Here is a 14,847-nt window from a genome sequence, read left to right as displayed (position 1 = left end):
GGGTTCATCCGGATAATCCTCCCTAATTTGGGATAAACTCTGCGAATACCTTGGGGCGGAGGGACGAGAGTATGCATCTACATCAAAATAGGGTGGTTAGTACGCCGTCGGCGTCGACGAGCCTTGGGTGCCCGACGTCGACGAACCGGAACCACCCAAGACATTGTACATGCCCCCCCAATCGCAAAACTCGTTCAAGTCATATCCGCCGGAAGCCTCCCTCGTTTCCGTCGCCGGACATTTTTTAGATGAAATATGGAGAGGTAAGATGAAAATTTGAGAGGAAATGAAGATGATTTGAGAAAAATAGACGTGTGTTTGTGTGTATAATGAGGATGAAAACTGAGTATTTATAGAGTAAAAAAATTAAAAAATAAAAAATTTAAAAATGACTGTTATTTATTATTTATTATTTTTTATTAAATCAATTTTTTTTAAAAAATAATTTATTGCGTCGGCAGTTTAAAAATGATTTATTGCATCAGTAGTGACGACGCCCACTCGCGGGCCGTCGAGTGGGCGTCACGCCTAGCGCCAGCGCGCGCCATCCGTCTCGCTGGGACGAGACGCTCGCCAAGACCGGGACGAGACGCGGTGCTGCAACGCGGTCTCGATGCCGTCTCATCTCGCTGAGACGAGATAGTCATGGTAAGGAGACGCGTTGCGAATGCTCTTAGATCCACTCACATTGAATCAGTAATATCGTTGAAGAAGCAAGAAAGAAAAGTGGACCCACAAGCACAACAAACCAAGGAAATAAAAAACACAGAAAGACCGCCTTGTTTTCTTGCTTTTCTTCCTACTTTCAAACTGGCTGTCCCTTTTAATTATTTGATGATCTCTTTCTTGGCTTGAATCATCACAACAAGTCACACTTTTCTCCCTCCCACTATTCAATCACCTTAGAGTCAAAAAAGATCCTTGAGTGCGTTTCGGGCACACAAAAATAAAGAAACATCATCATCTTCTCCCCCACTCCATTTTTTTTCAAAAGTTGTATTGAAGTATCCTACCCAATTTAAACGATCAACTACATTTTTGGGACCATCCATCACCCCTTTAATTTGCATGTTTTACTAAAAAAACCACCATTAATTCCAACATGTAAAAGCCTTAACCAAAGTCATGCATTTCTCCATCAACGGCCAAGAAACCCTGAAAGAATTCAATTGGATGGCCAAGCCGGAAGTAATTAATTCAAATTGAATGCCTCAACAAAAGACCGTTTTATGTTGATATCATCGTCAACTTACTTTAATTTGTCCAATTTATTTTCTACTTTAAAATGTAGGCCAAAAATGAGTATAAGTCAAGAAGCTTGGCATCATTGTCTCATTAATTATAGAGAGATAGAGGACAAAGGAGTAGTAACATTTTGATGATAAGCTCATAGTAAAACCTCGATGTCAAAATGGGCATCTTCGTCCCACCCCACATAGGAGATGCAACAAATGAGTCAAGATTCCTTTCCCCCTCCTTTCACTCTTTCGCTGACAGCTAATCCATTTTGGTTAAACCCCACTCAACAAATACCCTTTCTTTTTCCTCTAATCATGTGCCCTATTTTTTTTTTAATTTTCTATTCCCTAATAAAGTTTCGTATCAGCAACAATGTCAGTCGCCTCGACGACTTTCTTGAACATGCGTAGAAAAATAAGCGTAATTAATATCTCGAGAGAATAAAAGAAGTTTGAAAAAGGCGGGTAAGCAATTAATTAGGAAAAAAAATAGAAAGATAGAAAGAGAGAAAAATCCATTAATTAATTAATTACACATCATACATGAGACTCAATGGAGTTGCTTAATTTAATTTACTCTTCCTCCAAATTTTTCCATGGATTCATCCCAAAATCAAATCTTTGTGACTGATTATACAACATGAGAATGAATGGTACGCGACATATCAAAACACAACTACCAATTTAATGAAAATTGATTGAAAAAAAACAAGAACTCACTCAAGAAGAATCGGCAAGTCTAGGTGAAGTGACCGGAAACAATGGCAAAAGGCGGGGCTCTGAATCCCTGGGGGTGTTGGCGGGCGAGGGGTGGAGATAAAACCCTTTTTCTTTAATCGCCTTGTCCTCGGCCACGGTGTTCAAGTTGCTCGCCCCGCGGTTGAACGGGTCGGGTATGAGAGGCGTGACGGGGCTGAGCGCGAGCGAGGGGAAATCGAGGATGCTCGGGGAGAGGGACTCGGGCGTGCCGGGTCGGGGCGAGCCCGAGTAGCCCGCTAGGAAGCCCGGGGCGAGCGGGCTGATCTTGAAGTTCTTGAGGCTGTTCCTGCGCTCGTAGAGCTTGGAGGAGGATTTGTCCTTTCTCGGGCCGGTCTTCATCGGGGGAATCGGGCTGCGGACGGGCTCGCGGGTTGGCTCGGTGGACCCCGTGAGCATTTGGACGACCTGCTTGAAGGAGGAGGTGTCGGCCTGGACGAAGGTGGTCGGGTAGGGGTTGTTGGGGTCGGATCTTGTGATGGGGATGGAGGAGGAGGGCGGCGAGGGGCGGTGGCGGAGGGGATTGGCGGTGGGGCTGTGGATTTTGGGGGAGGGGATTTGGGATTCTTGAATTAGGGAAGAAGACTTGTCCATTTTAGCTAAGCTAGTGGGTTTGTATTTGTATTTTCCTAGGTTACGGAGAGAGAGGTTGCTGTTACTCTGTTATGGGTGAGAAGATATTTAACAGAGAGAGTGGGAGAGAGAAGGATTTCATTGAAGATTAGGTTGTGTGTTATTGCATCACTGGACTGTAACTTTTTCTGGTTGGTAAGAAACCTTTTTGCGCTCGTTTCAAACAAACCCTAACCGTACTTACAGCGTCAACTTTAAGATTTGTATTTTTCTATTTTTGAAAAGTGGATAAAAAATTCATGGTTAAATTCGGTATGTTCCATAATTTTAAAAATTAGTTTAGGAGAAATATATATTTTGGATTGATTTTCAATTATTTCACTGCGAAAATGTTTGGTGGAATTGTATATTATATGAAAGTCCATAAATTATCTGTGAAAATCTTTGCTGCTGAGTTAAACGATGTCGTCTATTCATAAAGAAAACGATGTTATTTGATTGAAAAATATCAATAATTAATTATATGTAAGCGAACAACTTTTTTCGTGTTGAAATATTTGAGAATAAATTAAAATTTCGTGGTTTTTATAATAATTTTTACGGTTGCGGAATTAACTACAATTTGACAATGATCGATCCTTTACAGTAATCTATCCTAAATTCAGTTAGGACTACTAAATGGTGGGCACAAAATCATACGGGCACAATTCACAAACAATATTTTTATAAAAGTAATTGAAGGGGGAAATGTTACTTCACGAACAAATTGGAGAAGGGAAATAAGTTACAACGTTTAGGATAGTTGGATATTGTTAATTTTGACATAGTACTATTTTCAAAAGCGTAGATGTTTTAATATCGAAAATTGAACTTTCTTAGATTTATTGATAAAATGTTTAAAACTTTAAGCATATGATTAAATTGATAAATAAAAAAAGATAGAAATCCAACTGGAACCAGAGTATTATTTGCGGTAAATGGAATTTCAGATTGATGGTAGTGGGGAAATAATAGTAGGACATTAAAAACAATAATTAAAAAAGAGGAAGCGGAGGAAAATGTCAAAACAAGTTTCAAAAATTTGTCATTGACTCTAAATGGCGCTTTCAATGCAGACCGTCGAGATTACTACTGTTTAAGACTTTGTATACAATGCTGCACTAATTAATTGCTGTCCCTTTCACTTCTACCTCTTCAACAATTTATCTTCTCTATTACTCAGTCATAATTTTAATAGTAAGACCTACTTTACCACTCAGTCACTCACATATACTAATAATTTTAAATAATCCAACTCTCAACTATGTGTCTACTGGTTATATGTGGTTATCTATGATACTGGGTCCAATTCTTTTCAGGGATATTAATAATTATAAAATTAAATTATCTTCCAGTAATACAGTATAGCATATATTACTACATGAGTTTACTGTTTCGGGAATAAGATTTATAATTGACTTTCATGAATTGTATTTGGATGACCTCGTATTTAATATTGGAATAATGTCGCATAAGACTTTTTTGAGATTTGACATTCTCCTTGTGATAAAAATTTATCTCGAGTAGTTTCAGTACAATTGTATCTCTGAATAATCTTTAGTCAATTTTATACTCCACTTGTGATGTGCATAAATATACTGTCATTACACATGATATACAGGTGTATATAATGAAATGCATGTATATCAATATTAAAAATATCTTTTCCAGAAGAAAAAAAAAGAAGCATTGTTCCAGATAACAAAGAAGAAAAGCAAGAAAAAAGAATCCCTTTCATCTTGTCGAAAACAACTTATAAAGGAGTAGTACTTTATTTCGAAAATCAGAAACTTTTGTGAAAATTTTCATATTTAAAATTTAGTTTTTCTAAAGTGGTAGTACTTTATTTCAAAAATCAGAAACTTTTGTGAAAATTTTCAAATTTAAAATTTAGTTTTTCTAAAGTGAAAAAAATGTCTTTACAAATATCTACTTCGAGTGTAAACTTCCATGGACCGGTCACGGGTCACCAATTTTCCTATAGGTGTTCCTAAGATAGCCTCGTCCTCAATTCAAGCCCCAACTTCCTTTCATGTCATCATTTTTTTAAATTTGAGCCTCAAGCCACAACTGTTCTAACTCTGCAGGTCTCATCTCGGGCCACAACTATTAAAATGCACTATTAACAATTTACCATCTATTTTACGCGTAAAAAAACGTTGAACAATTATAACACGAGAAATTTATTTTTAATTCAAAAATAATAAATTATAAACTAAAATGTTAAATTAGAACATAAAAAAATACAAAAAAAATTACTCTTCTTCCCCTTCCTCTCGCCTAGTGTTGCCCACGGTTCGAAAACCGGCGGTTCCGGTTTGGTCGAAGTCGGAACCGGAACCGGACCGTGAGTCTATTTCACTGTTCCGGTTCCGGTTCCGGTTCGGAACCGCCGGTTTTCCGGCGGTTTACACGGTTCCGGTTCAAAAACCGGCGGTTTCGCGGTGCGATTTTTTTTAATTTGAAATTTGGACTTATACAATAAACTGGAACAAGACAATAGATATTTTAAATTGAAATAAGACAAATAAGGTGAAAATTATATCAATTTTATTGAATTTGAGTTGTAACGGACAACGATACAATACATATACAAATAGCACTTGAGTAATTAAATGGAAGCACAATAGCACAAATGAGAAATTGGAGACAAACAGAGAGAATTGAGAAATTGAAGAGAGAAACTCTTATTAACACAAGAGAGAGGTGAATTTAAATGAGGATAGAGGGGGGTATTTATAGATAAAAGGGGGGGGGGAATGGAAGAAAATTGAATTTGTCGGAAAACCGGCAGTTTTGGCGGAAAACCGTCGGAACCGCCGGTTTCAACAACAAAACCGCCGGTTCGGTCAACAAACTGTCTGCCAAAAGCTGCGCCATGTCGCCTCGTGTCCCGCGCCATCACCGAAAGCCATCGAACCGGCGGTTAATCGCCGGTTTTCTCTGTTAACCGCCGGTTTTCGATCCAAAAACTGCCGGAATCGGCCGGTTTTAACGCATGAAAAGCTGCCCCCTCCCTGACGCCTTGGTTTCCATGCCTGAACTGACGGTTCCGCCGATTAACCGCGTTTCGAATTGCGACGGTTCCGATTCAAGGAAATTGCCACGATTTCGGTTCGCCGGTTAACTGCCGGAACTGGAACCGGTGGGCATCTCTACTCTCGCCCCTCTTCATCCATCTTCAAAATGCAAAAAAAAAAGAGAAAATTAGGGGTGCAAATGCAAAAGAAACTAGAAATCGTCGCCCTCTTCTTCCTCTTCCTCCCTCTTCTTCCTCTCCCCCTCTCCCTCCTTCCTCTTCCAAATGCAAAAGAAACCTGAAATTGGGGCCCGGGATCAGAAAAAGAGCACCTCCAATGCTGGCCAGGCCGGACCCGGGCGCGTCCTCAGGCTGCAACTGCGGCCCCGGGACTGGCCTGGGCCGGAACTTCCTCTCCTCCATCGCTGGTGACGTGGGCTGAGACCCAGGTGCGGCCCGGCCCCTTAGCATTAAGGATGCTCTAAATTAGTTGTAACTTAGCCGACTTGCATTGTTTTTCCCATTTTTCCTACTAATCCACCCACAACTCTGTCGCATATCCAGTTTATCTCTTCTATCTATATGGATCACATCTCATAGAGCATCCCCATCCGTGCTCTTGCCAACGAGCACAGATGTGGGCTCGGACCCACTTTTACTCTCTGCTCTTAGGCAAGAGCACAACACCCACATCTGTTCCTTCCGCAAGGACAAGCTCAAGGGTCCCACCATTCATTATTCAATTTAAATAAAAACATTTCCACAAAATTAAAATGCATTAAAAATATCCGAAATACTATTACAAATTACAAAAAAAATTAAAAATTACATAATTAAAATCCTAAAAATTAAAAAGTACATAATTAAAATCCTAAAAATTAAAAATTACATAATTAAATTCATAAAATTAAAAAAACCCACCACTCGTGGCCGAATTTCGCCCAAATGTGTTTGATTAGGTCTTCTTGTAGCTCAATGTGGGCTCGGGTATCGCGCATTGTGTTCCTTGTTTCGATCCTCTCGCCCATCGTCGTATGCACACATCGGCGTGGGGGAGACCTCGCAGTTGAGCTTCCGGCTTCATCCTCGTCATAAAAGCTAGCCGCCATCGGTCCTTCGTCAGCTATAATCATGTTGTGTAAGATAATACACGTGTACAAGATGTCGGTGATATTTTTCACGTACCACAGCCGAGACGGGGCCTTCACAATGTTGAATCGGGCTTGAAGGACCCCAAAAGCTCTTTCGACGTCTTTCCGAGCGGACTCTTGACGCTGCGCAAAAAGAACCTGTCTCGGGTCTTGCGGGTTGCTGAGCGTCTTCACGAAAGTCGACCACCTTGGGTAGATACCATCGGCGAGATAGTAACTCATGTGGTATGCATTTCCATTGATGGTGAAGTCGATCGCCGGTGCTACACCATTCAAAACATCATTGAAGAGTGGTGAAGAATAGAGCACGTTCAAGTTGTTGTTGCATCCGACAATACCAAAATATGCATGCCAAATCCATAGGCGGTAGTCGGCGACCACTTCAAGGATAAGTGTTGGGCCGCCGCCTTTGTGGCAGCTTAAGTGTTGCCCCCTCCAAGCAATCGAGCAATTCTTCCACCTCCAATGCATGCAGTCAATGCTGCCAAGCATACCCGGAAAACCATGGACTGTTTCGTGAAGACGAAGCAACCATTGGCAATCATCGGTGGTGGGTGCCCGAATGAATTCCTCACCGAAAGCTGACCGACGCAAAAATTTTTAAGGCAAAGGATTCCAGTTGACTCACCGACATGCAAATACTCGTCGAAGAGGTCAGCCTTTTGCCGAGTAGCAAGTTGTCGGATGGCACACGTACACTTCTGCAACGCCGAGAGACTTTGCCGACCGGTTGTGTCTGTACTTGTTTGAAAGTATTCAACACGGGAGGATAATGTGTTGACAATACGCATAAACAAGTGTTTTCACATGCGAAAACGACGCCGAAAGTAATCTTCCAAAAACCGCGACTGATCAAAAAAATAGTCGAAACGAGCCTTTCGTTGGCTCCCTCTCGGTCATGATGGATGTAGCGGCGAGTTGATCTAGTTGGTCGAGGAGGAGGGGCGGGGGTATTCGCGGTAACATAGGCTTCATAGGCGGCACGATATTGTTCATAGTATTTTTGTTCTTCGCGCTCCGCTTCTGCAATGAGATTGGTGAAATCCATTTGAAGGGTTTGAGTGAGAGATGAAGATATGGATAAATTGTATGAAAAAAGATGAATGAGAGATGATTTGATGTGAAAAATGGATGATAAATGTGTGTATTTATAGATGATTTTGGGAATAAAAAATATAAAAAATCAAAAAAATTCAAGAAAAATGATAAAAAAAACGGCCATATTTTTTGGAATCTGAAAATATTTTTTTTTTGGTATTATTTTCGATTTTTAAAAAAAATGAATTTCCAACGTAAATGCCGTTGGACAATCAGAACGCGCCACGCCAGTGGCTCGCTGGCACGGACGTGCTCGATGCATCGAGCAGCGCCGCGCCAGCGGCAAGAGAACAGCTGCGAGCAGGAGATGCCGCGCAGCTAGCACGGACAGACGCACCGCTGCGGATGCTCTTATGCTCCTTTTTTAATTACTTTTATTTTTGATAATTTATAATCTTGGAATCAATCTATCAAACATCCCCAATTTATGTTGGTTGCAATTAGGCATGCACAAGGGTCGTAAACCGCCGGTTCCGGGCCCGAACCGGCGGTTCAAGGGTCGAGATATTCACGAACCTGAACCGGCCCGCCTAGCTTCGGAGGGTTCCGGTTCAGGTTCAAAAAACCGGCGGGTTACCCGGCGGTTCAAAACCGCCGGTTCCGGGCCGGTTAGCCGGTTCCACGATTTTTTTTTTGCATTTTTCAACTTTTCAATTTTAATCAAATTACATTACACTTTTCAAGTTTGTTTTTGTATGCAATGTGAGTAAATAAAATTGAAAAAAATACGGCTAAAGTTGCAATTTTATTGAAATTGCATGTTTACAAATTACACGTTACAAGTTACAACAATTACAAATTGAAAACATATGGCGGTCTTGAAGTGTTAAACAAAATTTAAATACAAATGAGACTACTAGTGAAGAACTAATTACAAATGACAAGAAACGACGTTGAAGTTCTTAAACGTATAAGTGTATTATATATATACTCTTAACCGGCGAAGAAGATCTTTCTACATAACTAAATTAAGGACACCTTTAGCAATTCAACTTTAAATGTTGAGTTTCGTCTAACAATCAACAATTATAGTAGAATTGTCAAAAGTTTCCCTCATTTAGCCGTATAGAGAAATATACTTCATCAACTAGAGTATATACAAATACAATTATGTAATTGTATTTGCATATTTTTAAAGTAGGAATTAATGGGAAAAAAAAGAAATAAAAGAAAAATGACTTGAGCTCAACTTAAATTAAAAATTTAAGTTGAGGTGCATACGTATCCCAATTGCTCATTTGCATTAGGGAATCAAAGTCCACGTAGTTCTCTTACCTTACTTACCTATTTGGCTTGGCCGGCGGCGGTTGACGGTTGGCCTAATCTTCATCCCCGGTGAATTCATCTTGTGATCCCTCTTGACCATCATTCCAATCATTTTCTTGTTCTCGGACGTCAGCTTGGCCCAATCATCAAGTAACATCACGGGTTCCATATTTTTCGCCGAGAGCTTACTTCTTGATTCATCCAAAACGCGCGAGCCAACACTAAAAGCGGACTCGACGGCGACGGTGGAAGCCGGAACAGAAAAAATCTCCTTGGCCATTGAAGCAAGGATGGGAAAATCTTTCTCGTGGGTTCCCCACCAATCGAGGACGTCGATTTGGGCGGGAGGAGTATGCCCTTCATCACCAAAGGAAAAGAGTGATTCAAAATATAAATCTAATTCACTGACCATACCTGAGGACCTTCCGCCGGTGCTGTAGTTGTATAGGTTGGCTAGTTGGGATTGCGCATCGGGGTCATCATAATCGGCTTGAAATGCAAAGCCATAGTTATGTTGTGGATGAGGGGGTCTTCTGACTTGGTGAGTGGTGTTATACTTGGTTTCATATTCGGTGTAGAGAGTGCGCAAGTTATACTCGAGGTTTTGTTGCACAACTGACCGGTCCGGGAGGTTTATTTGAAAGGTTTCTGAGAGGTCGACTCCAAATTCGTCACTGGTATCCGATTGGATTGCTTGAAGGGGACCAAGATCAATTGAACTCAAATTGTTATAATAAAAATCTAAAATTCTCGTGGTACCTGCTAATTTCCATTTTGGATCCAATACCTTTGCAATCAAAAACACGTTAGGAATCTCACTGAAATACTTGAGCCATTTTTCAATCATATAATACAAAACGTATATTAACTCGGGAGAAGAGGAAGCGTTTTTCATTGCAGTTTTAAAACCAAGGGATATGTACATGCAATGCTCCAAAACACGAACAGCAGTGCAATAATAAACACCCGACAATTCAACAGTAGCATTTTTGAAATATTTGAACAATTTAAATAAAGCCAAACAGTTATCCCAACAACTATGCGAAAGATATAAATCACGGTAGGGGTTAGTTCTATAAAAATCACATAAAGCATCTTTATGTGTCAAAGTAGAATTCAGACAATCATATGTCGAATTCCATCTATGAGACACATCCATAGTAAAATTCGTGTACCTGACATTCTTTTGATGGCAATATTTCTTCCATGCTTTGCCAATAGCTGGCTTTTGATGGATTAATCTAACTGCATTTCTAATAGGAGAAACATGCTTTTGCCATAATTCAAGCGCATCCTGTACACATAAGTTTAAAATATGGCAAATGCATCTTTGATGAAAATACTTACCTCCAATTACCGGTGTACAAGCCGCAATCAAATCGGCAATACTTGCGGTGTTGGCAGTTGCATTATCAAAACCAATAGAAAATATCTTGTTGCATAACTGAAACTCATTCAACACTTGTATAATCAAAGAAGCAATTTCGGGTGCAGTGTGTGGACTTTCAAATTCTCTAAAACCAATTAAACGCTTGTTCAAAGTCCAACTGTTGTCCACAAAGTGAACCGTAATACCCATGTATGAATGACGGTTAAAACAATCCGTCCAAACATCTGAGCAAATGTTCACCCTGTGGCCCATGTTAACTAAATAACGTGATAATTCTACCTTTTTCTCCAAGCACTGCCGAACGGTAGATCGTTGCACGGTCATTCTACCTATTCTTTTGATTGCTACATTCAACCCACTTTGCATAGTAACCTCAAAACTTTTGTCATCAAAAACATTAAAGGGCATATGCTTCATAGCCGCCCATCTAGTCATTGAATCATCAAAATTCTTTTTTTCATATTTAAATAGAGGCGCACCTGACGAACCCGAGCCGGCGGGTTGGAAGTTTAGTTGGCTTTGGGTAGAGGCAGTGCCGCATTCTACCGGATGCTTTGCCACTAAATGGCGACGGAGGGTGCCATATCCACCACCGGCGGTCCATTTGTACACTTTATCGCAATAGTTGCAGTAAACATGAAAGTCCGAAGTCTCTTCTTGAGAGTTCGGATCGTGAGGACTTGGAATCACCACCCGGACCCTCTTGTAGTGTTTGACAAAAATGTCCGATTTCAAAGCTTTTGTCGGGTTAGCGGGTGCAGGGGCACCATGCATCTCCTCATTTCCTCCGGTGCTAGAAGGTATACGAGAATGCGATCTATCCTCGTTGTTGTCCGAGTCCGACGATATAGTAACGTCGAACTCCTCATCTTGTTGGGAACGACCTCCCCTACCCCCACCTTGTTGCATTTCAGCAAGTAGCATGGCGGTCCTTTGATCTTCTTCCATCTACAAATATTATGTACGTAGAAGTTAAAAGTATGAACGCAAAAAAAAATTAATGAAATTTTGTGCATGTGAATTGGAAAACAAATTTTTCATTACTTACTTGCATGCGTTCGGCTGCCAATCGGGAAACCTCTTCCATAACATCTCGACGACTAGGTCGTCGAGATTTTGAGGGACGCGTAGTGCTTTGATCTTGGGCTATTCCTTTGCCCCGATCACCACGTCCGGATCCACCACGAGAAGAAGACATATTGAATATATTGATAAATGAAAAGTAATATGGACTTGGAATGAAATATGTATTAAGACGTATAAAAGAAGTGGTAAATTATGAGCACAACAAATATAGTAGTGACTAGTGAGTAGAAAGTGTAGATTTAAACTTGCGCAATTAGAGAGAATGAGGAGAGAATAGAGAAATGGAGATTGAGAATGAAATTCCGAAAATTCAAGGAATGAGGCAAGGAATAATGAAGGAGAAGTGGGGGTATTTATAGGAGTAAAATTGGAGTAAAATTGGATGAAAAAAAAAATTTGAAATTTTGAAATCTGCCGTAAACCGCCGGTTTACCGCCGAAACCGGCGGTTCAACCCTAAACCGGCGGGTTGGTCACGGGTTGCGTCAGAAAACCGCCGGTTTCTGACCGAAAACCGGCGGTTTACGACCGGTTTTGCAGGCCTAATCACTGACCCTACGACCTAGCCTCTGAAAAGTGGCCGGAACCGGCGGAAACCGGCTCCCGAACCATGCTCTTGTCAAAGAGCATGGTTGTGAGCCCGACCCCACATTTATTAATTTTTTACTCCTTGTTCTTCCCCAAGAGCACAACACCCTCATTCATGCTCTTTCGCAAGGACATGCTCAAGGGTCTCATCATTTTATTATTCAATTTAAACAAAAACATTTCCACAATATTAAAATGCATTAAAAATATCCAAAATACTCTATTACTAATTACTAAAAAATTAAAAATTTTATAATTAAAGTCTAAAAAATAAAAATTACATAATTTAAATCCCAAAAATAAAAAAACCCACACTCGTTGCCGAATTTCGCCCAAATGTGTTTGATTATGTCATCTTGTAGCTCAGTGTGGGTCTTGGTATCGCGTATTGTATGTTTGTTTGGATCCTCTCGCGCATCGTCGTATGCATATCTTGGCGTGGGGTAGACCTTGTGGTTGAGCTTCCGGCTTCATCCTCGTCGTTAAAGTTAGCTATAATCATGTTGTGCAAGATAACACACGTGTACATGATGTCGGCAATATTCTTGACGTACCACAGCCGAGACGGGCCCCTCACAATGTTGAATCGGCCTTGAAGGACCCCAAAAGCTCTTTCGACCTCTTTCCGAGCAGCCTCTTGACGCTGCACATAAAGAACTCATCTCGGGTCTTGCGGATTGTTGAGCGTCTTCACAAAAGTTGACCACCTTGGGTAGATACCATCGGCGAGATAGTAACCCATGTGGTATGGATTTCCGTTGACGGTGAAGTCGATCGCCGGTGCTACACCATTCAAAATATCATTGAAGAGTGCTGAAGAATAGAGCACGTTCAAGTCGTTGTTGGATCCGGCCACACCGATATATGCATGTCAAATCCATAGACGACCACTTCAAGGATAAGCGTTGGGTTGCCGCCTTTGTGGCCGCTTAAGTGTTGCCCCCTCCAAGTATTCGGACAATTCTTCCACTACCAATGCATGCAGTCAATGCTGCCAAGCATACTGGGAAATCCATGGACTGTTTCGTGAAGATGAAGCTACCGTTGACAATCTTCGGTGGTACGTGCCCGAAGGAATTCATCATCGAAAGCAGAACGAACGTTGTCGCAAAAATTTTTGAGGCATTCGATTCCAGTTGACTCACCCACATGCAAATACTCATCGAAGAGGTCAGTCGTTTGCCCAGTAGCAAGTTGTCGGATGGCACAAGTACACTTCTGCAACGCCGAGAGACTTTGCCGACCGGTTGCGTCTCTACGTGATTGAAAGTATTCAACACGGGCGGACAATGTGTTGACAATACGCATAAACAACCGTTTTGACATGCGAAAACGGTGCCGTAAATAATCTTCCGGAAACCGCGGCTCGCCAGAAAAATAGTCGGTAACGAGCCTTTAGTGGGCTCCCTTCCCGGTCACGGGGGATGTAGCGGCGATTTGATCTAGGGTATCGAGGAGTAGGGGCGGGGGTAGCGGCGGCGACATAGGCTTCATAGGCGGCATGATATTGTTCATAGTATTCTTGTTCTTCGCGCTCCGTTTCCGCCATGATATCGCTGAAATTCATTTTTGAATTTAGAGAGGGTATGAGTGAGAGAGAAAGATGTAGATGAGTTGCATGAAAAAATATGAATGAGAGATAATTTGATGTGAAAATAGATGATGAATGTGTGTATTTATAGATGATGTTAGGAATTAAAATTTTTTTAAAAATAAAAAAAATTCACAAAAAACAGTAATAAAACGGCTATATTTTTGGGAATCCAATTTTTTTTTAATTTTTAATATTATTTTCGATTTAAAAAAAATAGAAATTGCAACGGCTAAGCCGTTGACGAATGAGAGGGCGCCACGTCGCCCTGCTCAGCGGCACGGACGTGCTCGATGGCGCGCCGTCGGCAAGAGTGCAGCGGCGGACAGCAGCGTGCCGCGCCATCGGCACGGACAACGTCCTCCCTAACGAGCACCGTTGGGGATGCTCTAAATAATAGTATAGTGTCTATGTATATTTGAAAATAATAGAGCAACCTAAATTTTTTTCTGTTTCCATTTAAAACATCCAAATATTTTTTATGCAAGTTTATTTTTAGTTCATTTAATAACATTTTCTATTTCTACTTAAATACACCTATCATAATTTGTAAAATCTCGTGTGATGTGTTATGTTATACTTATATGGGGGAGGGAGTAATTTATTTAAAAAAAACAATACGAAGGATAGATTAATATTATGAGTGGCATCCAAATGAATGCACTGCATTTTAATATTTTTCGTCTACTAATAATGCACACAGAGGATTGGAATAAGATTCTAATTTGGGAATATATAAATAATAAATATTGACTTTTTAAAACACGATTTTTAATTTGGGAATATATAAATAATAAATATTGACTTTTTAAAACACGATTTTTAATTTGGGAATATATAAATAATAAATATTGACTTTTTAAAACACGATTTTTAATTTGGGGGTCTAATTTGGGAATGTAAACATTGACTCTTTTAGGCACGCACTAATATTAATTTGGGAATAGGTAAACATTGACTTTTCTTTAAGCACGGACTAATAGTAATTTGGGAATAGCTGCTAGGTAAATTAACTTTTTTAAAGCACGGACTACTCTAATAATTTAGGGTGTG

General features: G+C 40.5%; 1 protein-coding gene across 1 annotated transcript; it reads right to left on the bottom strand.

The window, feature by feature from the left end:
• Positions 1-1,734: 1,734 nt before the first annotated feature.
• On the bottom strand, positions 1,735-2,721 carry LOC121743033 (VQ motif-containing protein 4-like). The gene has a single exon (XM_042136212.1). The coding sequence runs from the start codon at positions 2,586-2,588 to the stop codon at positions 1,959-1,961; it is 630 nt and encodes a 209-aa protein (XP_041992146.1). The 5' UTR covers positions 2,589-2,721; the 3' UTR covers positions 1,735-1,958.
• Between the last annotated feature and the right edge of the window lie 12,126 nt (positions 2,722-14,847).

Source organism: Salvia splendens, chromosome 8 (assembly GCF_004379255.2).
Source record: "Salvia splendens isolate huo1 chromosome 8, SspV2, whole genome shotgun sequence".
NCBI lineage: Eukaryota > Viridiplantae > Streptophyta > Magnoliopsida > Lamiales > Lamiaceae > Salvia > Salvia splendens.
This window is presented reverse-complemented; position numbering and strand designations above follow the sequence as displayed.

Excerpts from the sequence above, each read along its gene's own strand:
- LOC121743033 (XM_042136212.1), bottom strand. The coding sequence starts at position 2,588 with ATGGACAAGTCTTCTTCCCTAATTCAAGAATCCCAAATCCCCTCCCCC.